This window comes from Diadema setosum, chromosome 12 (assembly GCF_964275005.1).
Source record: "Diadema setosum chromosome 12, eeDiaSeto1, whole genome shotgun sequence".
NCBI classification, from domain to species: Eukaryota; Metazoa; Echinodermata; class Echinoidea; order Diadematoida; family Diadematidae; genus Diadema; species Diadema setosum.
This window is the reverse complement of record NC_092696.1, coordinates 13,519,651-13,546,744: the sequence shown is the minus strand read 5'-3', so window position 1 is coordinate 13,546,744 and position 27,094 is coordinate 13,519,651. Positions and strand designations below refer to the sequence as shown.

General features: G+C 38.9%; 1 protein-coding gene across 1 annotated transcript; it reads left to right on the top strand.

Moving 5' to 3' along the window:
- Positions 1–21,127, top strand: LOC140236128 (tyrosine-protein phosphatase non-receptor type 5-like). Its single transcript, XM_072316101.1, has 11 exons — positions 1–75; positions 1,175–1,288; positions 7,550–7,740; positions 9,444–9,527; positions 10,707–10,806; positions 12,836–12,991; positions 14,080–14,217; positions 15,918–16,031; positions 16,631–16,791; positions 17,800–17,913; positions 21,022–21,127. Exons 1-11 carry the CDS (start codon positions 1–3, stop codon positions 21,125–21,127), a joined length of 1,353 nt encoding a protein of 450 aa, XP_072172202.1.
- The last annotated feature ends 5,967 nt before the right edge of the window (positions 21,128–27,094 follow it).

Here is a 27,094-nt window from a genome sequence, read left to right as displayed (position 1 = left end):
ATGGTGATCGCCCCAGTCAGCCTGCAACCGAACCAGTTTCCAAAGATGTCTCAAGCGACGGGTTCTAGTATTCAGGTAAACACTCTGGAATGCCCGGGCATCCATCCATTCAGTTTGTGTACAAAATGTATATACGAAAACGTGGTGACCCATATTATCCAGAGTTGGTGAGGAAACAAGAGACAAAATTATGCAAATTTTGAGTCATGGAGTTTTTTATATTGGACTTAGCATGTCCTGGTTTATTGCCAAGTTCTGTGTAGAAGCAGTTATTCTACCAGCTAAGATGCCCAAGCTATTTAATGGCTCATTAAAAAAAAATAAAAATCTGAAATCTGAGACTTATCATACAATGTAAATTATTCAATCTTTCTGCTTTTTAAATAGTTTGTTTCTGTCGTAAATGAAAAGAAAATATGAGATAAGTTTTTGGATTTGTTTTTTGAGTACCCATTTGTTTGCTGAAGCGGGAGTGAGAGAACTGCCTGATTGTGAAATGGAGCAATTGCTAGTTTCAGGGATTGTGGTGCTAATAGTGTTTGTAAATGGATTGACACATGTCCGGTGCTCTTGTGCAGCATTCGCACTCTTTTTCATACACTGAAGTGTTAAAGCTGACACCTTCCAGAATTAGTAATTCTATTGAAGTAAATACTGAAGGCATATTTCTGGTTCCCTATAAAGGCAATAAGAAAGTAATCAATGCTCAGTGGACTATGTATGATGCTGCTCCAATGTACAATTATTTGGAATACTCCAAGCACACTTTATTGAGCTAAATTAATTCTATTTTTGCAGTTTGCAGGGATTCTCATATAGAAAAAAAAAATGATCATTAATCCTTCTGTGCGCCTTAGGTGGTGATTTGGCACAGAAAGATGTATAGCATTTTACATACAATCCAAATTCTCTGGCACAAAAAGAGCTAATGTTAATGTGGTGGTGGTGGGGGGAAGCAAGATTTTTATTTCAGGCAATACCACAAGTTCAAAGTGTCTGGCTGATGGGGAACAACTTTTCAATGCATATTTTGAGTTCCGCATCAACCGCTATATTTTTCCCCCCGCTTTATTCTTTGTTGATGTAGGTTCTATGATACAAAATGGAAAGGAAAAGAAAAGAATCAAAATGATAGCTTTCACATTTTGTTTTCCGCTGTTGCTTATGCTCACAGTCCACAGAATATCCACATGAGGTTGTTCAGAGTGAACTGGGATTCTGGCAACATGCCTACGCCCCGTATGCTGTCGGCTTTGGATGCGCCGTGTTCGTCATTCTCCTAGCTGTGGTGAGTTTCAAAAATTTCTGTCAATAAGAATAATGATAATAATAATGATGATGAATTTTTTTGATATAAACTTTTGCAGTTTCTGCTTGCTCTTTTATATTAGTGTTCTGATGGTGATAATGATGGTTATGATCATAATGAAAATATGATAATATTGGAGCTGTTTTCATTTACATATTACTTTTGACCTCTTAAAGGGTGTGTACAGTTCTGGTCGAGGTGAGGATTCAGCTTTTAACATTTTGCGAGATATTCAGAAACCACTCTATGAGATGTTAAAGAGCATGCAATTCTAAGGGGTATCAAAAGTTTATTTGATGAAAATCGGTTTTGAAATGGCTGAGATATCCAAAAACAAGGTGAAACAAAGAGATCCTAATAAAAGGCGTGGCCTGTCGTCCTTTATCATTATCACTTTTTTTAATATCTCAGCCATTTCGTCTGTTGAGAATGAGAAGGGCGTTAAGTTGTCTTGAACACTATGGGTTTTTAGTGACAACTTAACGCCCTTATCATTCTCAGCCGACGATTTTAAAACCAATGTTCATCAAATAAACGTTGAATCCTTCTTAAAATTACATGCTCTTTCATATTTCATTTAGGTTTCTCATTATCTCACTTAGAAATGTAAAAAAACATGAATCCCCACCTCAACCAGCACTGTACAGCCCCTTTAAAGACAACAGTGATTATGATGCAGGTTCTGTTCCTTGATTGTTAACAGTATTACTTAGAAATAGTATTAAGGACTTAAGGGGAAATAGGAAGATAATGCAGATAAGATTTATGTTCTCCTTTTTTTCTACATTATAGTTTTTGGTTATATTTTCATTAAAAAATAGTACTGTGAAGGTTTGTGTGGTTCCACTACATACTTGTTAGATACTTGCATCCTCATCAAATTTAATTTGTACAATGTAGTTCAGACTCACATAAGGCCTACACAGTGTACCCGTTCTATCATATGATACTTAAAAATTTCGAATTATTATTATTATTTTATTGTTATTATTATCGTTATTATTATTCATTTGTTTTATTAATTATTTGTTCCTTTATTTATTTAGCATTTTAACACAAAATACAACAGAAAAATCACATTACAAATTTGTACATGACACCAAGATTGTGTCTGATTTCACTTGGATCATTAAGACCAATGTGAAACTGATTTTGAAAAGTGCATTTTATACAGTTTTTTCTTCTTTTTTTTTTTGGTCTGCGGATAGTACTGTGAAGTAGTCAAGCATTTGTACAAATAAATAGTACTTCTTGAAGGCATAATTTACCATTTGCAGATGAAACAAAAACCTAGCAGTAGAGTTCTGAAATGTGTGTTGGGGATAGAAACAACCAATGTAAAAATTTGAATCAGTATAATTAATGTTAAGTATTGATAAATATACAAAATGTAAACAATAAATATGATAAGAATGTTTCTAAACTAAACTGTCTACAGGCATGGTTTATTGAGAAAATAGTGATATCTCTTTATATTTAAGGCTTTATTGTGAAAATTTTATATGGTAGGATGTTTTGTGATACAACGTTTTAACTGACCTACACATATGCATGAAATGTGATATCTTGAACATTTTTAAAATCACTGCTCTCAAAGGTAAACAGGACCTTTAACAGTCAGTAGTAATATGACAAATTGTCATGCACAATAAGATCAGGTAAAACATAAAATTTCCCGCACGTATGCTCAGTGCTTCAGACAAACCAGTACCGTGGCTTTGTTGAAATCTTTTCTTACCGCTGTACAATAAAAATCCCCACTTGTCAGTGGAATATCAATTGTCTGAAGTGCTGGTATTATAAACTCTACAGCTCAAGAACAAGGCTGTGTTGTAAATAATTGTGTTGTTGATTGTGTCTGTCTGTTTGATGGATTGTTTTTTTCTGTAGTTTTGAATGTGCTATTAGATACAGCGTGAAGATGAGCTAATAATGTAGCCATGATAGCAATGATGATGATAAAGATTAATCATTATGGTGATTATTGCTATCATTGTTTGCACTACAACTTTAATCATTATTATTATTATTATTATTATTATTATTATTATTATTATTATTATTATTATTATTATTATTATTATTAGTAGTAGTAGTAGTAGTAGTAGTAGTAGTAGTAGTAGTAGTAGTAGTAGTAGTTAGTAGTAGTAGTAGTAGTAGTAGTATCATCATCATCATCATTATCATCACGGTCATCACTGTCGTCACTGTCATCATTAGGTGATACGCTATCAGCGTATCACCTATTGTGATTGTCAAAATCTCTCTTTATTTTTTTTTATTCTTCTTTCTTTCTGGACAATTTTGTGTCGTCAATATCTCAACAATGACATTACGGAATGACATGAAATTTTCAGTCAACATGTCTCATGACAAAATCTAGCCACAATAAGGTTTTCATGACAGTAACATATCTATGACGTCATCTAGGCGCCATTTTGTGATTTTCGGACCTTGTCACATGATCGATCATAACTTCATAACTAGATGTCATTTCTGTATCATTTTCGGTGGACATGAAGTTCAGGTCACGCTCTATCTTACCTTTTAACGCTAGTTACCCAGGTCTTCATTACGCGCGCGTACGCGCGCGTCAAAATTTTAAAAGGCTCAAAACGACTTCCCAATGGGAAATCTCGAAGTTTCAGACAATTTTAAGCGTTTCAAACATTTTCTCGCGTGCGCGTCCGTCCGCGCAATTTCGCGCGCAGAGGGCGTAAGCAACATGAAAATGCAATTTTTTTGACTGATTTGGATTCCTGATACTTTGAGTAACAACATCCATTGATTTTCGATCGATTTCGACCTATAACAAAGGAATGCACTGGCGTCAAAGTTGAAATTCCACGTGCGCGTCTTTCTGCAAATATAGTGAAAAAACATGTCTTTGTTTATTTAGCCATAGCTCTTTAAATCGTCCGTTGACCCTATATTTCTATTGCATATTACAAAAGTATGTGAATTGTAAATAACATTGCTAGTATCAATATTGCCAGGAAAACGCGATGACGTCATCATATCGTCATTTTAAATCAAAAAAGTGGAATTGATTTTTTTGAGGTACTGTTTCTGACATTCATTTGCTCGTATCTCTGTTGTTTAAGCTCAATATTATCCCAAATTCACATATGTTGTACTTTAAACATTTGCCTTTCAAGTCTATGTCATGGTTTTGAAATTTGATGACGTCATCATACTTTAAATTGTGATTGAAAGTAAAGATGCAAAATCGGACAAGTTTACGTGTTATGTCTATGGGAGGTGATTTTTTTTAAAACCATCCATTGACTTGACAACGTTTAAGCACCTTTATCTCAGCTGATTTTGCTTCATTTCCTCTGAAATTTAAGTATGTTGTAGCTGAGACAATAAGCTGCAGTAATCATGCATTTTGTTCTTTGAAATCTTCTCATGAGGTTGACAATTTTGCAGTTTAAAACTGAAAATGAGAATGGAATGCGGACCAAACGATTCCTGATTCATCTTTCACGTACATAAGTTTACGTTCCTCTACTTTTCTCGTCGAGACGTATGGCCGAGTGGTTAGAGGCGTCGTCTTAGAAACGTGAGGTTGCACACGTACGGGTTCGATCCTCACAAGAGCACGAAAGAAAATAATTTTTTTTTTTTACTTTTTTTCTTCAATGGAGTACTACACCTTCGTCCATGTAGAAATCACGTTTGCATGTAAACACACCTATACGCACACACTCACACAGTACACCTTTGTTTTGCGTTGGAGACTGCATTACTTCGACTGCTGCAAAATTTTGCAGGCTGGGCTTTTCAAACTGATATAGTATATTTAACAAAGTGAAATTTGTTCATATCAATTCAGTAACACAATGTAGTCGTGGTTACTTTGTGCTGATTTATACATGTAACAAGCTATACATTTTTAAAAAGGTATTCAGTCTTCTGTATTGATGATTATTTGTCATTTAGTGGTTTTTGTGGAGTTTCAGATAGTGATAAAAAGTATGGATGATATTAAAGTGCAGCGATAATTCCTACAGTTAGTTCAAAGTTGTGTTACAGATGTTTGATACATACATTTAGCATTGTGTGTGTGTATATACGTGTGTATACAGGTTGGCCATATAACACATTCTAGACAATTAATCTTAATTGATTAGCAAACGTGATCAGCTATGGAACTGAATAAGGTACTAATGTATGATGTTAATGATTCTAATTAAACTGTGACGAGTTTAAAGGGATAGCATAACTGTGTGTAAAAATAAGGCAATTATAAGGAAATTTTAGGGCAATTTGATAACCATGCCTATAATAATTTCATACAGGTACTAATACCTGCCTCATGTTCATGTGGTAGATTGTCGTGTCAGTAGCAAACTGACAACGTACGATGAATGTGTTATACATTGAACAACTGTCTTTCAAGTCCATAACGTTCCCCATATTTTCCCGTCGAGACGTGTGGCCGAGTGGTTAAAGGCGACTTCTCAGAGACGTGAGGTTGCGGGTTCGAACCCCACAAGATCACGAAACAAAATACTTAGATACTTTACTGTTTTTTTTTCTTCAATTTTGTATTACATATTCGTCCATGTAGAAATCACGTTCGTATATAAACGCACCTATACACACACAGAGATACACACACACGCCATATCCCTCTTTTTTGTGTGTTGGAGACCACATTGCTTCGACTGCAGCAAATTTTGCAGGTTGACTTTGTCAAAGCGATCATAGTATGTAATGACGACGACTGAGGTGTTGTACTTTGAACAATTGTCTTTCAAGACGATGTCATTGTTTTGTAATTTGATGACGTCATTACATTGAAAATTGTGATTAAAGGCAAGGTATCAAAACCACCCGATTATAGGTTTTATGTCTGCGGGACGTATTTTTCCCAAGTTGCCAGAAATGGCATAGCGACCTCAGTCGTTACAAGGCCGCTTTTCCGTCTAGCAATGCAATAGATGTTCACACGGCCACGTTAGTTGAGTGGGCATTGACTTTCCCCCTGTTATATCTATACATTGTTGTTGTTTTTTTGTCTTACCATTTCCGTGGATGACCCGTGGCCGAGTGGTTACAGAAACGGTTTCGCATGCACGCTCAATATAACTTCAAGGTGCCTATATCACATTCTTTTCTTTGTCGATCACAGATGACTGTCATCTGATGACCACAAGCGTATCACCTAACTCGTCCTCAATGTGACGAGTTTTCATGTCTCGTTATGATTGTTTTTATTACTGTAAAAGTGGATATTTTCGCGGGACTAATTTTTAGCGCTATGCCGGGTCAGAAGAGTTTCGCGTGTTTTTAATTCCGCGGGATCAAGACATCACGCACAGAAACGTATGGCAAGCAAAAATATTCGCGTGTTTTTATTTTCGCGCTAGTTTCTGGTTGCGCGAAATGCGCGAAAATTTCAACACCGCGAAAATTTCCACTTTTACAGTATTAGGCCTGTAATATTATAATTTTGCAGAGTTTGATTGCAAAACGGTTTAAGTGTCATTTTTAAACATTTCAAAGAAAGTCCATCATCAGATAGAGTGAAATAAAGCCTTTCCAGTGATATGTCGCTTGTTACATAACCAGGAATATTCTTGAAGTTATGATAAAGAATATCCCATATTTCCTTCAGTGTTTTCTTCCTTTTTTAGCAATTTTATTCGCAATTTTTTTATCTCAGATTAGCGAGAATGGAGTTAACTCGCTTTGTACTCAAACTCTCCATTTCTTTTATGCTGTAACAGTTATTACCTCCACCAAGGAGGTTATGTTGGTTTTTTTGTTTGTCTGTTTGCAATATGACTCAAAAAGCTGTGAACAGATTTGAACAAAACTTATAGGAACAGTTGATAATGACACAAGGAATAGATGATTCAATTTTGGTAGTGATCCAGGAATTTTTATGAATTTTTGAAGCACTTTTCTTATCTTTTGGCAAATAGGGTCAATGAACTTGGGAGTTCACGCTGCGCGTATTTGAGGTTTGCATACGGGCACTAAAGCGTGTGCTCTGCATGAGAAACCGCGCGGCAGGAAGCTGATGCATAGAGGTACGTACAAGTTGTACTACGTAAACACGATTACTGGCTTCTTTATCATTTGGAAATTGGGCAATTTTCAGCATGCGTGCATGGGTGGAAATGAGCTGCTTGGCACTCTCAGAGTGCTTCTCTAGTTAAATCATGTTTTCTTTCTTTGACTGACGAAATTATCATCGTTCATCTCAACTCTCCCTGTCGCTCCCAGGTGTGCTACTGTGCCTGCCGGGCATGGCGGGCCAAGCACCTGCGGGATGAGGAGAAGAGAATCTGCATGTACCCGCCCATCAAGCCGGAGACGCGGGAGGGGCAGCTCGTCCAGCCGGAGGCCGGCTACACCTACGCCTCGTTGGCCCGCAGCGAGCCCATCAAAATCAGGTCCAAGGGACTGCAGGAGAGGTATGCTTTTTACCTGAGTTTTCTTGCCATGGTTATGTGCATGCTGATAATGTGTGGCCACTCAGATCAAAACTCATAAAAAAGTAGGCCAAAATGAATGTCCACTTTTTTTTTTTTACATACAGTAGTTCAAAAGAATACATGTCAAGCTCTTTAAAAAGATTTTGCTGTAAAGCTTGGTGCAGTGGGTCCATCTGGCATCCTAACTCATTCAAAAACTTATTATTAAAGTAAATCCACGATTGTTTTACATCATAGATTGGGATTCTTTTTCTTACTATATTTTTTATTGATACTTCTGCCCAGCACGCCTGAGTGACCTTATAACCTTTACTTTTACATCCCTCCTTTTGATCTCTGTAAAACGAGGAATGTTCACATGCATTTTAATTTCGCGAATTTTGCGAGAGCCAAGATTCACGAAATGAAAATGCATGCGAAAGTTCTTGTCTACACTATATGCATTGAATGTAAGATCAACTCGCGAAAATTTCATGCCGCAACAAAGGCCGTCGGCTCCAATTTGCGAAAAATTTCATGCCGTGAAAATATTCTGTTTTACAGTAAACTGCACCCCCTAACTCTCTCTTACCGCCAAATTTTTACTGTGCGGTAGGTAGAGAAAAAGAATGCTCTCTCAGGTACAAGATGAACTATACAAATTGCAGTTGGTCAACCCAATTGACATATTTTGGTCCAGTGCAGATACTTCCTAATCTGCAACTAATTCATGTTGTTTTTTTTTTTTGAGCTTGGTGGTCACATATGGTTGGTTGATGAGTTCAAATTCCAAACTTGTCCCTTGGTTTCACTTGGTCTGTGACGTTACAGATCAAGCAAGAGATCTTACCTGTGGAGAGCTACAGCGAAAAAAACAAAACAAAAGCAAAACAAAACAAAACTTAAATTCATTGATTTTACGCACTCTTGTCAGAATGATGATGGTCCTTCTCTGTAAATGATGGTTTTCATGTGTTCCATCTTTTTACATTACATTAGAAACATTTTATTCCACATTGCATCAATACTGCAGTGAAAAGAGAGAGAGTTATTTGTCTATTTTCATGTACAGGTGTGGGGGAAGGGCTGCAGGACCCCCCCCCCCCCCCCCCCCCCCGATTTCAATGCCTGTGTGTGTACTGTTATTCCTTAGAAGTTGGTGTGTAAGCAAGCATTGTAAGGTTTGCTTTGATTCCAGTGGCCATGGTAACAATCTGTGACCCCCTGTCATTGGAGTTGGTCAACTCAAATATCTAAAGTTTGCCTTACCAGAGAGAGTAATCTTTTCTCTTCCCACTGTCAAAATTTAGCAGCTTAGAATAAAGCCAAAATTGAGATATTAGCATTTTTTCTGTACCATATATTTTTTTTTTTTCATTGACACTTCTGCACAACATGCCTGAGTGACCTTAATCTTTGAATCCTCTTTTCTCCCCTTTCTACCAAACATCCTTACCCTCATATTTCAATAGTTGTTTGGGTTTAGGATGGGCCAGTTTTAACAAGTAATATGTCGATCATCTCGAAGCTCAGAGAAAATGATTTTGGCCTTCTTTTTGTGGGTTTTGAGCTGGGTGGTCACATAATATGTCAGTAAAATGCCTTGATCACTTTATTGAAGAGTGGTTGAAGATACATATGTACTTTGGATCTCAGAAGTTCTTTTTTTCAATGCTTTTCTCTATTTGCTATCATATATTCAGGAGAAGCTCCTCACAATCGCTGACCATCGACATCAACACACCGACAGAGACGGTCAGATGGGTGGCCTCCCCTCCGAGAGAAAGGTTAGAGAGTGCAGTGACCCCCTGACCTGGAAATAGTTTAGTCACACACCGTGACCCCCTGTTCAGTCAAATGGTTTTAGAGAGGGCTGGTGGAGTGCAGTTCAGGGTCTGATGGGTTGATAATTTATTGTCTGCTGGTCACTTGGGGTGACCAGAGAGCACTCCAAAATAGCCATCTTCGTATCTCACATATGAGATCAAGTAAATTGCGGATAGTTACCTCCACCAAGGGAGGAGGTTATGTTTTCATCGGTGTTGGTTTGTTTGTCCGTGTGCAAAATAACTCAAAAAAGTTGTTAAGGGATTTGAATCAAACTTACATGGAAGGTTGAGAATGACACAAGTAACAGATGATTAAATTTTGGAAGTGATCTGGGAAACATTTTTTTTTATGATGGAGTTTCGATATTTTGGCAGGTAGGGTCAACAAACTTGGGAGTTCAAGCTGCATATTTTGTTAGGTTTTCATACACGCGCTAAAGTTCTTGCTCTTGTAAACTGGTCCAGAACAAGGCCCTCCGTGCAGTTGGCATTGATGACCTAACAAAAGGTTTCTATATTGGGAAATCAGGCGATTTTCAACATGCATCTGTATATGGGTAGAAATCACTGATATCTATGGAAGAACAAGATCAGTGGTGGAAATGAGCTGCTTGGCATAGGTCTGCACTCTCAGAGTGCTTCTCTAGTTCTTAAAGTGAAACCCTAATCCATGTTTGATTTGGCCTTAAAGTGCTTGTACACATCATGCTGAATTTGGGTTTCTTGTGCTGGTCATGTTGAATTTGGTTTTTCAAGAATAAAGAAAGACAAAGATACTGATAGAAGTTTTATGAATGCCATACAGAAGATGAGAAGGTTATTGAATATAACAATTTTGATTGGCTTCTTTGTAAGACTGGTTTCCTTCCCAAAAGTGTTAATGTCACTGTTACAAGTGTACCTTGTGAGAATTACTGGAAATTTTGAGTAATTTGGCCAAAGATGTTTCCTATTTTGAGTTAATTGCTCTTGACTGGGGCCTTTTGGGGCCTTTTTCCCCATGAAGCCTAATAGGCTTTTATTGGTCTCCCATAATGAATATGATATACAGTTTGACTTGAAACTGTAATGATGGTTGAATTTATTTGGAAATAAATAAAATGATATAAAATTATTATTTCCTGTTGATCCGTGTAGTTCTGTTCAAGAATACCTGGAGTCTGCGGGTAACAGGATGACAAGAAAACAACTCAGGAATTCGGTCAAAAATACCCGAGCGTTACACGAAGAATTCTGGGTGAGTGCTTTTCTACCTGTTGACGATTAAACCAGAGTATACTTGGGCAGGTTTCTATGGGAAACGTGTGTTATGTGTATAACAAACTCAGCTTGCATAAACTCAATACATAATAGGTACATGTACATTGTGGGAGTATGCCCCATTGTTTTCACCCATAGACAAATACTCCCACAATGTCATTTTTTTACCCCCACAGTAATGACTAAATATTCTAAAGCAAAGCGTAAGATGAATGCCGCCACAATGTACCTCTTGCTCATCGATAATCCTCATCAAGCTAAAATGTGGAGTTTCTCAGAACAGAGTGCTGTTATGTGGTCAGAGTCATTATCCATGAAATTTGGTCTTTTTTTTTTCTTCAAATTATTCATTGAATTGAGTCCTTACATCATACTTGCCATGTTTGTGAATAGTGTCTTTCATTTGTTTTCAAGAACATATAGATGGAATATTATGTAGGTGTGTGTATATGTGACCCTGCATCACAAAATTCACCAGCTTTTGGCACAGATTTCCTTGTGAAGGTCACATACTGAAAGTGGAGGTTTTCAGTTTTGAAAGAATATAGGATAATAAACACCCAGGAATGTGAATTTTGAGGAAAGGGGCTCTGAACTTCAGTTGCACCAAGCCACAATCTATATTGCTTTGAAGAAACAGGAGATTTAAGCACATTAGCAACCATTGCTGATGGATTGTCAGATGAGCTTATGACTTCAGTATGCTTATTCATTTATTCATGATTATACAGTTGAACCTCTCGTATCCGGACAAGTCAGGACCGGGGCTCATCCGGATAAGGGATTTGGCCGGATACGGGAGACTCAATGCTTATACATGTACATATACATACACATGTACTGATGTAGCCCATTGTAGTACCACATGTAGTAATGTGTATACTGCAACCTTTTCATTGTTACACTCAGTAACAGACCCCAAAATAGAGGTGTATGCTAATGTTGGAAGTAATATGTAATTCATGTGTGTTTGTGTAGGAGTTCTCGAGGAGTTGGGAATTCCCCTTTCCTCCCGTAATTATTAAAAAAAAAAATAAATCGCGGCGAGATTGCGTCCGTATAATAGAGAGATCCGGATAAAGGGAGGCCGGACAAGAGAGGTTAACTGTATATAAATTTAAAAAGTGTAATCCGTTGCTTCTTCTGTCATCTGATGCAACAAAAAGAGGAGGTCACAACCTCATAGGTTAATGTACAAAATTTTAATGTTGCTGATCCAGTCCAGGGTAGCATATCATTTGGTTTGGCAAGTTTTACAAGCCCACCCAGGGTGCTACATAACTTTTTTTTTTTTTTTTTTTCACCACTTGCCTGGTCAGGCAAGCAGATTTTCAAATTGTTGCAGAACACTTGCCTGAACATGAATTAATTTTTACTTGCCCATAAAAAAAAGTCTAAAGATACAAGAAAATGACATAGACAACCATTCGTCAGTCCAGAGCTTGATAAAACACAATCATTTGCATGAACAGCACATGTTGGTTTACACGCTTTAACATATTGGAGTAACAAAGTTGGTTCAGTCAAGTATTGGTGTTGCATTGCATTGGGACTTCTTCATGCAAGTGTTGGAAAGTTGCTGAAATTAAATTAAAGTGTGTTGCATCACTAAACAGCCATGAACTTTGGGCTGCTGTTTAGTTGACTTCATGGGTTTGAAGAGGGGAAAAGTGAAAAAAAGATGGCTTCAAAGCATTTTACTTGCTCAATTCAGGCGAGCATTTTGTCTCATAGTTCTAAAATACTTGCCCCACTTTATTTTCACTTGCCCCAGGCACTTGCCCCAGGCAATCGGGCAAGCGCTTATGTAGCACCCTGCCACCTGGAAACTTCTGAAGGTGGCAGTCCTCCACGACGTGGTGCAGGGTTTGGCCGACAGAGCCACAGTCACACAACGGACCATCCATGAAGATTTTTGTAAAGTTCTTATAGGGTTCTCCTGCATGCTATTGCTTCTGTGATGTATATGAACGTAATTATTTTCATGCCGTTGCTTGATGCTACAGGAGATTCCAATGAACCATCCAGAGAGTGTGGAGGTGCCCGGCTCAGCGGCTAAGAACCGCTACAGCACCATCCTGCCCAACCCACAGACCAGGGTGGCGCTACCGCCAATCACCGGTGACCCCCTCTCCGACTACATCAACGCCAACCTCATCAGGGTAAGGAGATGTTGCACATTAAGCACACATACGCACATGCACAACTACTATTATTTGATGCATTACATGTACCTGTCAATTAATGAGAGAGAGTGTCCTATCCAAATATTGTAATTGACACCACGCAACTCCACGTCGCAGTGTTACACACCCCCGGACAGGAAGTAGAAAAATCTCTCTGGTTATCGTGATCATAATTTCTTTTAATCAGGATGGTAATCAAGATATTTCTTTGGTCTTCAAGCAAATTATTGTAATCATGATTCTGGAATTTCAGTTTAGATATAGCAAATTGAGGTTCTGGGGGTGTTTTAGAAATAATCTTGATATGCTCAATTTATTTTTTTTGATAGAATATGTAGTATAGCATTTGACCGTAAAACTTTTATGGTCCTATGATTTTTAGAAAATGTAGCATAGCATATGACAATAAAACTTTTATGGTCCTACATATGATACCATTGCAGAGCAAATATTAAATTCTTGAACAGGTAATTCCTGTTTCTGAATCCCGTGGTTGCCTTGATTATGTACTAAATTTCGAGATGAGTTCTGAAGAATGTAACTGGGCTATGAAATTAACTCCATTTGTAGTCACATCCAGTCATTTTGTCTTGGGTGCAGATGTGCATCATTATGTAACATATCGTGATATCCCCCTGTAATATTTTAGGTTTAGGACAAAAGAATATGGGAACAATTTAGAAACTTTTGGTGTTCTCAAACAATTTTTAACAGTATGAAAATCATTCATAATGAAACAGTTTGGCAAAGATCAGAATATATGAGAAAAAAAAATCAACAACAAACAAACAAGCAAACTCACAAACAAACAAACAAAATAGCTCTTCCTAAGATTAAAAACCTGACTTACTTCATAAAATGAAAGTCTGCGCAACTGCATGTATTGTCTATTACATGCATATCCTTATCTTCATAGGGTATATGAATGGATCAGATCTATGATTCAACACATTTGGTGATATGATTATGCTCTTCCCAAGGCAGATTGTGCAAAATATCACAGTGTGGTCAGAACAGTCGAGTATTAGCATCGATGGCGTATCTGTTTTTGTATCCGTGTGCAGGGGTACGATCGCGAGGCCAACGCCTTCATCGCCACGCAGGGACCCATGGCGCACACCCTCGCAGACTTCTGGCGGATGGTGTGGTTTACCAATGCACCTGTGGTCGTCATGGTAACCAAACTGAAGGAGAGGAAGAGGGTGAGTGTGCCGGAGGGTCCACTGAGATGATGGATGCCTCCGGGAATTTACTGTCCAAAACTCTCCACAGCATGCAAATGACGCACAAAGTCTGAATGCATCAGTGGGAATTGTGTACATATTATTAACCTGTTGAGGACTGGCTGATTTTGCTACAACACTCATTTCCCATAGACACCTGCCCGAGTATACTTGGGACTCGTCCTCAGCAGGTTAAAGGTAACTTCATATGTATAAAGAATGTTAAGCCCACAAGGTGAAGCCAAGTAGGTTTAGACTAAATTCCATAATTGCTGCATGCACACCATTCCCACTGGTGCACAAAGAGACACGTGCATTATCTGTTTTATAGAATGGACGGGGCAACTTGTTTTGCCAGAAATCCTTCTTTTGATTATGTAACCTGATAGCAAAAATAGTACTAACCTTGCTATATTTCCTTTTGGGCAAATGATATTTTTTGATGATGGAAATAGAAACACATATGATCATACAGCGTAGGAGAAAAGCAAGTACAGATACTGCACATTTTCAATTTCAACTTATTTCGTATTTCTCAGTGAAAAATGCATCAAATAAAACAAACAGAAATAGCGCATGATATCCAGCTAGGAAGCATAATAGAATATTGCAAACATAAAGAGCATTGTGGTCAATCTATGAAAGTTGGAATCTGAGAATAAATGCTAAAGAAATATGATGGAACCTACTTGGAAGTGAGCTTCTTGAGCATAGGTCCCAGTATTAAAATTGAGTGCCAAGACTAAGATGAGGAGTAAAGGGTACTTTGGAAACCTGAAGCCCCATCATAACCAAAACTATATACCAACCCCTTAAAAGGCCCGGTCCCACTGCACTTACGGATGCAAAGAGGATGTAAAGCATACAAAAAATCTTGCCATCCGTTGGAAAACGCTACGAATCCGCTGTGTACCCATCGCATACGTGTTTCATCCGCTCTATCCATCGAGCATCCGTCCACTGTGATTTCATCCGCGCAAAAAGTTTTAAGCTGCTTAAAACTTTTAGAACGGATGAACTTTCCGCTGTGTACGATGTAAATCCGCGACATACGAGCAACAAACGTTGTATGTCCGTGTGGCATCCCTTAAACGTCCGCTGTATCCTCTCTGCATCCTCTGGGCATCCTCGCAACTCACATCCGCTGCAGCTAAAAACGGAAAGAGGGAGGAAAGATATGGTACGTGGAACGTCTTTACATCGTTAATAGCATGTTAATAGAAAGGATGTAAGCGTATGCATCTCGTATATAAAGCATTTCGAAAGCATCCCCCCTGCATCCGCTCTGCATCCACTCTGCATCCGCTTTTTCTGCTTTGCGTCCGTTTCGCAATTATCTCCGGTAACCCCTTCGGAGCTGTCATCCCTTTCCATCCGCTTTCATCCGCTAGGCTTCCGATGTACATCCGTTTCACATCCCCGCTACATACTACCCACGTCCGTTCTATTTCCGTTCTGTTACCGCCAATTTTCGCCAATTTTGTCAATTTCTGGAGCGGATGAAAGCGGATGAAGCCATCCCTGAAATTTTGCTCGTCCGCTGTGTCCTTTCTGCATACGCTTTGTGTCCGTCGGCTAGTGGGACCGGGCCTTAAGATCTTCAGAGTGATGCTAAACAAGTTGAAGTGATAGCGAAGTGCATCAATCTATTTTTGTTTTATCTTATTTTGTCTCCTCAGAGTAAGTGTGAAATGTACTGGCCACAGGGACAGGGCTTCTACGGACCAATCGACGTCACAGTTGAAGAGACGATACCAAAGGATGATTACATACTTAGGATATTTACGCTAAAGGTGAGTGGAAATCGTTCCCTTCTTCAACATACTCTGCACATCATCTTTTTGCTATGGATATATGAAATATGAAACTACTCTTTTAGAGTTTTCTCTTTTATTTTTATTTATTTTTTTTTGGTAGTTGATTACTTCGTTATATATTGGTACATGTATATTTTTGTGTGGTGTTTAGATTATATTCAAAACATTTCCAAATTCAAGACTAATTGCAGGAAGAGGTTGATATAAAATAATAAATACTGTGAGAATGTACACAAGCAAGAAGGGTGGAGACTCGTGTGGTACTGTAAAAGTGGAAATTTTTGCACATTTTGTGCAACTAGAAGCTAGCGCCAAAATAAGAGCACGCGAACATTTTTGCATGCCATATATTCCAGTAGTTAATGGCCTGTGTCTGCGGAAAATTAATCTTACCCAGCGAGCATGAAAAATTACTCCCACATAAATATCTACTTTTACAGTATACTGGATATCCTCCAAGGTTCTGAGTTATTTGATGTCAAGATATTTTGAACACTCATCCTATCTTAGCTTATTTTTAGTCATATCTTGTCTTGTTCTTCTTATTTTTTCTGTATTTCTCCTATTTTTTGCAGTACTTAAATGAATCTCGACAAATTCTTCATTACTGGTATACTGCGTGGCCCGACAACAAGTCCCCTGAGAATCCTGTCACGCTGCTTGAAATGATTCGGGAGGTGGAGATCAGCCGGACGGATCCCACGCTACCGCGCGGTCCAGTCATAGTCCACTGCAGGTGAGTACCTGCCCGCTGCAGTCGCTGGAAAAGTCCAAATGGAGGTCGTGCAAAATCAGACTTGAGTGTTAATGTGTAGGGCCATGCAAAGACATTTAAGTTCTGAAAAGAAAATCAATACCAGTCAGTAGTTTGGTTCCAAATTTGCTAGTGGTGGATGAATGCATTTTTCATTTTTTAATAGTATTCGAGATGAATGTATATTTGATGAGATTCAGGGTCAGCGTTTCATCGACGAGTTCGTCGGAGGTTTTCACCGACGAATTTGCTATCAGCCAATCAGACGCAAGGATTTACACTGACAACTGTTAAAAGCTAATGAAATCCTTGGTCTGATTGGCTGATAGCAAATTTGTCGGTGAAATCTCCGACGAACTCGTTGATGAAACGCCCCCCAGAGGATAGTAAAGTCTAGTTATGAACAAACTTGATGTGAAAAGAAAGTGCATATATTTCGTAAAATAAACTCAAGGGAAAAGTTTTTAATAGCATGAGGTCTTCTTAAAGAGTCATGCAGTTGTTTTGATTAATGGTGGTGTGTTTTATAGGGGAGCATGATGTGTTGATTGATTGATTTTTTTTTTTTCAAACCAGAATTATTGTCAAACAATGCATTGATCTATGATTGTGTAGGTTCACGCAGTTCATTAACCTGTTGAAGACGAATCCAAAGTATACTCCAGGGGTGGATCCAGGAATTCTGTAAAGGGGGGGCGTGACTAATATTTCTGCACGGTGCCACTTCCGGGTTTCATTTCATTGTTTTTCTTTTTATTTCTTTTGTTTTTTACGAAAAATAAAGGGGAGGCATGCGCCGGTTGCGCCCCCCTCTGGATCCGCCACTGTACTCAGACAGGTGTCTAGTACAGTATGTTAAGTGCATGTTGTAGCAAAATCAGCCTGTCCTCAACGGTTAAAAAAAAAAGGGTAGAATAGTTCTTAAACAATTAAAGATTGATCAATATCCCATACACTTGTATGTCTGTTTCTGTGATCATTTCGTTTTAGCGCTGGGCTTGGCAGGACAGGCTGCTACATCGCAATCACCATCGGAATGCGTCAGCTGGACGAGGAGAACATGATTGACATACTTGGCATTATCTGTCAGATGAGACAAGACAGGTGGGGAATGGGAAGCCCGTTCACACTGGAATTTTAACCCTTTAACCCTATTCTAACTGGGGGGGGGGGGGGGGTCAAATTGACCCCCCCTCGACGTTTCGCGCCACGATTCCGCAACGCGCAAAGATTTTGCCGCGTCGTTTCATGACTTTTTTCATTTGAGTCTCCCGCATATTTTGAGACCAAATTTGCGACGTCCGGGTACACCGTTCTGAAGTTATGCAATGTTTTGCATATGCATGTCAACCCGAAAACCGCTCAAATTCATGATTTCATGTGCAAATCCAATGCAAACTGTGGTTTTTTGTTTAATTGATATAAATTAGATTATTTCGACTTTTAACCATTGAAATAAATCAATTCTAATGTAGATAAGCTTGAAAAAGTGCCTCCAACAAATTTTGGCAAAAAAACAATAGAAAACAAAAGATCGAAAAAACAATGAAATACATAAGAAATTAACAAAACAATAAAAAACAAAAGAAAATGATTTTGATTGCGCTATTTTTTTACAAGAAAATTGTTTGATGTGTCTTGAGGAACTCTGACACAAAAATTTAATAATCCTTCAGTCTTTTTGATGGAGTTATAGGTGAAAATATGATTTCATGCGTTAATTTGCATAATTGATTTATTAAAAAATATGAAATCAAAATTTTTTTATTGTATGATCATGTAATCTTGTAGTTGACATCCGGCTCTATGTTGAGGTAAAATTTTGCGGCGATCGCGCGATCGGCGGCCGAGATCTGAAGGGGGGGTCAAATTGACCCCCCCCCCCCCCCCCCCCAGTAAAAACTTGGTCTCAAATAGCCCAGTTAGAATAGGGTTAAGCAGGGCTCAATGCTAACTTTTTTTTCTTCTGGTGCCCCATTTGGACTACCAAAATCTTTAAAGACTGAGGGAATCCACCCAAAAAATAAGTAAACCTCAAAAGAAAGAGAAAAATATTCCTTACAGAACGATCGATACAAAAATGACGAAAATTGGATAAATAATTTGGGAGGTGTGACATTTTGAAATTTCACATTTTTATCAGAAAACATTTCTTGACCAGTCCTTGTGAATATTCAAATGATCAAGTTGACAATGTCATGCTCTCACAATTTCTTTAGACAGTTAATAACAAAAATCTCATATTTCAGCTAATATTTCAGCTGTACAAATATAAAACTTGTCTTAAAGGTGCATGCATGGTCCCGGTGTTTTAGTCAAATGCGTACGCGGGCGCACGGCGCACGTTTCCTATAGAGACCTACGCTGTCGACTCCTCTTTAGCGCTTACGCTGTGGCCCACTTCCCGGAGTCCGAAGAAGTCCGATTCACTATAGTCAGTGGTCCGATCACAGTTCGGCTCATGATTCGGCTGAGGGGGATGACAGCTTTAGCAAACCTCTTTTGTGATGTTATAATAACAAGCACATAAGCATGCACCCTTGCATTACTACAAACTGCGCGATGCGCAGAGAAGACAACGCAGGCAACGTTACTTAGCAACACCTACGCACTTTACTCTTGATGAAAGCTCAACTTCGGTAATCTTCGTATCAATGCTGACGGTGTTCGGCAGTATCATCAACAGCGCCCTCTACACTATCGTGACTATGCACCTTTGAAACCACCCAAAATAAAATAGAACAAATGTTAACTCTGATATATCTCGGTATGGGAACATGCTTTAACTTGTATTAGCTGAAAATAGTATTTTTTTTTTGTTTTTTCTGAATTTCATACATGACATACATGAAAAATTGTGAGGATACGACATCATGAAGTCACTCATTTGAATATTCATAAGGACTGGTCACGAAATGTTTTCAAAAAAAATTTCAGGATGTCATATCTTCTTTATTTCTTATCCAATTTTTGTCATTTTTGTATCATTCTGTTGGGAATGTTTTTCTCTTTGAAATTTCTTTTGAAGTTTATTTATAATATTTTGGGGGTGGGTTTCTTCTTAAAATCTGAAATTTTTTGTGGCACAAAATAGAAATGTATAGGCCCGTAATGAAAGGAAAGTGTAGTCCATTTGAGTCTTAGTTGCCCCGTTGGGCCACCAAAAGATGACCTTTTTGAAAATTTGGTGGCCCAACATCAATTTCTAGTGGCCCTGGGCCATCGGGCCACCATTCATGTTGAGCCCTCCTGTAAGTTAGAGAGACAGGGCTGAGTGTAGACACGTTAGGTCCATTCACACTCAAAATTTCACTTACAAGCGTGTGATTACTTCAGCTGTTACAACATGAGACAAGACAGGTTGGAAACAGGAATCCCATTCACACTGGAACTTTAACATTTTAAAAATAAGGAGAGATAGGGCTGGGTACAGACTCATTAGGGCCATAATTCCCACTGTTACTTTGGCATATTTCTGTCAGATGAGACAAGACAGATAAGGAATAGGAAGCTCGTTCACGCTGACACTTGCAAGCTGCAGATAAGGAGAGATTGAGCTGGGTATAGACTCATTAGGGGCCAATTCACTCTTAAAATTTTGCATATCTCAGAAAGGTGAGGCATATTGAGCTCATTCACACACACACACACACACACACACACACAAAAAAAAAAAACAGATTTTTTTCTACAAGAAAAGATAGGACAGATAGGAACATTGGGCTTATTAAGCATAAGTGAGTTTTATGGATGTCTTGCATGTATCCACCTGTAAGATACTCATGCTATGGGCTGCAAATGACCAAGCTACTTTTACCCTTCTGTAATAATTCATTCATGCTATAACTTGGTAATAATGCCTATACTGTACGAGTAAGACAGTCACACTGTCATGGATATTTGCTTCAAACTACAGTGAAACAAATTTTGCACATGAAGTTTGTGAGGAACTACATCAGCATTTGACAAAGACAGAAAACTTGGATAACAAACGTTTTCTGGCATGCCAGAAAACAAAAAATGATGTTCATACGAGATTTGACTCAGTGCCATTTTGATACTGGCTGCTTTTACTCTGTAACAACCGAAACTTTCACAAATTTTCAGGCTGAAGGTTGGGTAGTGCTGGATGCTTCCATGAGAGGCCTGATGAGCTGTCATATAGAAACGCAAAGAAGATTCACATTTTCCTCCCATTGTGTGTTTTTGCAGGGGAGGGATGATTCAGACCAACGAACAGTACGAGTTCATCCACCAAGCCCTCTGCCTCTATGAGCGGAGACTGCCTAGGAAAGACTCCATCACACTCACAGACTGAGGGCGCTGTTTACTCGGATGTCTATTCACAGTGAGAGAAGACGGGGCAAACAGGCTCTCCGGACCTGCTCCAGTATTCAAAGACAGATAGGGGGAAAAAAACATGGAGAGAAAGAGAATCGCCATGACAACCAAAGAAAAAAAGAAAGGAATGAAAGATTATCACCAGCACGTACTCCGTCGGTTTGTACCCCCCTCTCCCCTCTTTAATTGCCCGATACCGGAAGTTTGTCGCCCCCATCTGGTAGGAATATGACTGCCGCCTAAAGGTGTGATTTCTGTTGGAAGTGTCGATGCCGGTTACGGTCTGTGATGGGGCCGTTGTGGGGGCGGAGTGGTTGGTTGCGAGCGATGCTGAACAGGACGCATGTCACTGCCTCCACACCACGGAGAAGACCGTCACAATGCGGAAATGCAAAATCACCCGTTCCATGCCTCGAAGGCCGAAATTCAGCATTATGACAGTGTTTGAGCTTTTTATCTAAGAGCCGACTTCACAGATGATGCAATGCAGAAATTAACTTCATCCAAGCCCGGCTGTCTTGTGTATGTACCCCATTCTTTAAAATCAGATGTCATTGTAGTGTACTTCAACTCTTTTCCCACGGGATCACCATGAGTTCTGCACGGAGTCCATGGAAATTTTAGCGTCTGGTAGGGAAGGGCTTACTAAATAGCTCCCTCTAAGGTTGGATGCTTGAAGGTGTTATCAGTAGCATCAGGTGTGGGACAATGTGCTGGGCTTCCATGTAAGCCTATCACAAGTTAAAATGATCGACTGGGAATACGACTGTACATGTAGTTGGACAAGGCAAACAGCTGCCAGCTGGCCTATTATAGACTCAAGTGTCTCTCCGTAGTACTTTTAACAACTTCACCGTGTCTGCCACTCTCTCCTTTGTGTGTGAGAGTGTCTGTGTGTGTGTATGTGTGTGTCTATGAGTCTTTCTTTCGTCTCTCCGTGTGTGTATCTGTGTGATTGGGAAGACCTACGCATGGTGATTATATGGTAACAATGCATCTTGAAAGTAACGTGTGATTCTTGGGGTGAGGTGACATGTGAAGTGACTGTAGCAGCAGCAATTTTAACAGTCCATCCAATCTATCATAATTGTAGACGAGAAACACATGGTAGAGATCAGCTATTGGACTGTTTACAAAAGAAGGGGGAAAAAGTCCCCTCCATGTTTCTGATTCATCACCATTCATGCTGATTCAGTAGAGCACTCTTTTACTACAAATGTCCCACACTCAAGGTTTCCAAACTTATAGTTGTTTTTGTTTAATTGAGAGTGTTTCATCTATTACACTAGAATTTTTTTTTTTTTTAACATTTCTGCGTGTGTGTCATACTCTTATAGTGAATTTTTTGTTGAAACCTGATCCGGTTTGCATTTGTTGTTGCTAGGGAAGACAGAGGGGACATGCTTTCTGGTTGCTAGGGGCAACATTTCGTTTACAGGTTATGCCTGAACACTTCATACATTACGACAGTCACTAAAAGTATACTTGTGTCGTGGACAGTGAATGTGGATGGGGTCTGTTATTGACGTCATCTTCTTCTCGTAGAAATAGTTTAGGCCCTACATGCCATGCTATACAGTGCCGACCGCGGGAAACGTCACGAAAACCCCTAGGGCAAATGCGGGAAGCCCTTTCGTCCGGGCGTACTAGGTAATACGCGGGCGTTTGGACGCGTACAGACGAGGGAAGTCGCCCGCACTTTCACGCTCGTCTAAACACCCGCATTTGCCCGAGCGCTCCAGCGCGGAATTAATGATATGAAAATCAAACTCTCCCGTCAACCATCGGCTACATGAAGGAAATTAGCTGAAATCGATCCGCGAAAATCTTTCGAAAAGTATCAGTAATTTGCCGGATGTTTGCTTTTACGTTCGAAAGTAAAATAATAACCATAACATTCAGCTCCCGAATATGCTAAAGCAAATGTCGAATGATCCCTTTGACGTTTGGAAATGAATAACAATAATACTCCGTACGATGATTAAATAAATGTCGGATGTTTGCTTTTACTTTCGGAAGTAAATAGCAATAACATTCATCTCCGGAAGATGCTAAATAAATGTCGGATCTTTGCTTTGACGTTCGGAAATGAATAACAATGATATTCAACTCTGTACGATGATAAAAATAAATGCCGGATGTTTGCTTTTACGTTCAAAAGTAAATAACAATAACATTCAGCTCCGGAAGATGCTAAAATAAATGTCGAATGATCCCTTTGATGTTCGGAAATTAATAACACTAATATTCAACTCCGTATGATGATTAAACAGATGTCGGGTGTTTGCTTTTACTTTCGAAAGTAAATAGCAATAACATTTGGCTCCGGAAGATGCCCAGAAAATGGCAGATGATTGCTTTTTACATTTGGAGGTGAATAGCAGTAACAGTCTGCTCCATATAATAAAATAAATGTCGGATATTTGCTATTACATTTCGAAATGAAGAACAGTAACATTCAGCTGCGTTTGATGGTAAAATAAATGTCTGATGTCTGCCTTGACGTCCAAAATGAAAAACAGTAACATTCGGCTCCGTACGATGCTAAAATGATTGTCGGATGTTTGCTTTTAAATTTGGAAATGAATAACGGTAATGTTCTGCTCCGAACGATGCTAAAATAAATAACAGATTGTTGCTTTTACATTTGGAAATGATTAACGGTATCAATCGGCTCAGTTAGATGCTAAAATAAATAGCGGATGTTTGCTTTCACGTTTGGAAATGAAAAAGGATAACATTCAGCTCCGTTAGATGCTAAAATGAATGTCGGTTGTTTGCTTTAACATTTGAAAATGATTAACGGTAACATTCGGCTCCGTAAGGTGTCAAAATATACTAGTAAATGTTGGATGATTGCTTTTGCGATCAGAAATGAATAACGGTAACTTTAGCCTCTTTACAATGCTAAAACAAATGTCGGATAAATCAGATAATTTTGCTTAACATTCGACGTCGTGCGATACCAAGTTGATTGCATAAAACTTCGACACTTCGTTGCTGCTCAATTTTATTTGATCTCGACATTATGGACGCTATACCTATTTGATTTAATTGTCCTTATTTTATCAACCTTCGACATCAGCCGCTACTTTATAGTTTTCTCGATCACTAACGTCGGACGGTATGACCTAATCAACTTTGGACATTGGTCGCTATTTAATAATTTCATCAACCTTACACATCGGTAGCTATTATTCCGATGTTCGTTATTCCGAAGGCTCTCTAGTCCGAAGATCCGTTATTCAGAAGGTATATTGTTCTGTTAATTTCATTTTCGGATTCATGAATCTTCAGAATAACGAACCTTCGGAATAACGCCACAAACGTTCGAATTAACGAACCTGTAGGTTTAGGGAATTTGTGTGTTTCGAATTTAACGACCCTTCGGAATTACGAACCTTCGGAATATTACGAACAGCACCCATCCGATTATCAACCTTCGACATCGATCGCTGCTTACTGATTTTATCAACCTTCGACGTCGACCGTAAATAACGTATTTGATTGACACTTTCGACGTCGATCGCTGCACATTAGATTGGCAAACCGTCGAAGTGTCGATCGCTGCCTATTTATTTACTGGTTCCCCAATTTCTGACTTAGTTACTGATTTAATCTACCTTCAACATCGGTCGGTCATTATATTGTAAGTGGCCACTTATTGTCTCGAGCTTGATATTTCCCAATGGCGTCCACGTCTACACACACACACATAAAAAGAAAGAAAAAGATCTGAGTCTTAAAGGTCTAACGAGGCGTGAAAGTCCTTGTGTGATGCTTTTAATTGTGTCATTCACAATAGTGTCACGGTCCCTAAGATGGATGAAAGAGGCGCAGATCTTAAGAAGCCACTTGAGTTGAAGTTTAACACCGTCTGTCTATTCTTAAAGTACACGATTTGTAGGGAAAAAAGAAAAAGACAAAGAGAGGGAGAAAACAAAGAAAACGTAGGAGAGAGAGAAGGGTATGGCGAAACCACCAGAGTGGCATTATGTAATCAACAAAGCTGCGTTTAACTTTACTCGAGTCCCCGAGAAGTGGTACTACACGTGCATGCATTATGTTTATCTTGGATACATGTACTGTAGGTACCCTTCTCTCCTTTCATGATAAATTGTTTATAGGTATCACATAACTATGTCAATGCATTCAAATTCATGATTTTCTTCCGTCGAGATGTTTTCATTGCAACTGATTGACAAATTGCCCAACATCGACGTAAATAAGATTTTTTTATCATGGCTACTACTAAAACACTGATCAATTCAGTGCTTATTTACGTCGATGTTGGGCAATTTGTCAATCAGTTGCTATGTCAATGCATGTTTACGTCGCAATTTGTCCAATCGGGGTTTTCCCTCTTTAAGGAGTGCTTGCTTTCCAAGAAAAAAAAAAGAAGGATGAAATTAATGATTATGAGCAAAACTGAATGCATTTAAGCAGCGGAATCGCGCTACATCAATAGCACTCCAAAATCTTCGAGTGATCCCGGAGGTCACTCCGAGTGAAAATGAACATTTTCACTAAAAATTCACTCCAATTTCACTCTAAATTGACTCCGTTTTAAATGTATCCACCCCTTCAAGTGTGAATGTTTTCATTTTTTTTTTTTTAGAGAGAGAGAGAGAGAGAGAGAGTAGGCCTACTGTGCATTGGAATACGAATCTCTGCTGTGCAGCGATATTATGATCGCTGTAAAAACGATCAGTTCGATGAGCAAAGCACGTGCTTGCCCTGCCAGCAGTGAGTGCGCCATGTGGTTCCAACATACTCATCTTGTGTGCCCAGCGTGTTTTTATCACAGAACTCTTGTGGTAGAGTTCTGTCGTTTTTACGTTATGATCAATTCATGACGTGTGAGTGCTTCGACTTGACGCCAGTGAGATTGACAGGTGCCGTTTACGAGAATAAAAACTGTCAGTAGTGACTATCAATCCCAAAATCAGTTGCTATATAATAATCAGACTAATTACTTAAATGTAGAGTTACATGTAGTTACATGTATTTCGAATGACAATGCGCACATCCCCTTTATCATCACACTTTTGATACGGCGGACAGAAGGCCGTTAAATTTCATTGCTCTCAATGATTCGATACAATCATAGCTTTTAAAAGGTCCAATTAAACAAATTGGTTATGAAATCACAGTTACAGCTCGTTATTCCGAAGGTTCGTTAGTAAGGTTCTTTAGTCCGAAGGTTTGTTAATCCGAAAATGAAATAAGGTTCGTTATTCCGAAGGTTCGTTAATCCGAAAATGAAACAAAGCTCGACTTACTTCGAAGGTTCGTTACGGACCCTATATCATTTCGGATCCTATATCATTTCGGATCAACGAACCTTCGAGATAACGAACCCTATTTCATTTTCGGATTAACGAACCTTCGGAATGACGAACCCTATGTCATTTTTGGATTAACGAACCTTCGAAATAACGCCGCAAATGTTCGAATTAACGAACCTTTTTTCGTTTTCGGATTAACGAACCTCTATGGTTTAGGGAATTTATGTGTTTCGGATAAACGAACCCTCGGAATAACGAACCTTCGGAATAACGAACAGCACCCGAAATCACAACGTCTTTATCTTGTTAAGATATAAGACAAAAAAAAGGTCCCTCAGTTCATGAACTTGCGATGTTTCTTTATTGCGTGTGTTTCTAGCTTGTATTTGGCACTCACGGAATGAATGCGCGTACAGTATATAGGCTACATACTCGTGCTCTTGTTGTTGCTGAACATTTCCCCTTCACAGTGATTGTGTGGCATGATCGTTGAGTATGTTCAGATGGTGTTAGTGCGTTGATTAAAATGTTACCACAATAGATGCACGTGTGCTATAACAACGATCTGAGGTCTTTGCTCCGCGCTGCTTTCTTGTTTACAAACATTGAATCTTGGTGAACTTAATTCACTATCGTCCCCATGCTAACATGCAAAA

What these genes read in the sequence shown, in the direction of transcription:
- LOC140236128 (XM_072316101.1), top strand. Translation starts at nt 1, where the DNA reads ATGGTGATCGCCCCAGTCAGCCTGCAACCGAACCAGTTTCCAAAGATG. An exon ending in TCCAAGGGACTGCAGGAGAG is followed by an intron (nt 7,741 to 9,443) that starts GTATGCTTTTTA and finishes TCATATATTCAG; the next exon opens with GAGAAGCTCCTCACAATCGC. An exon ending in GCCTCCCCTCCGAGAGAAAG is followed by an intron (nt 9,528 to 10,706) that starts GTTAGAGAGTGC and finishes TGATCCGTGTAG; the next exon opens with TTCTGTTCAAGAATACCTGG.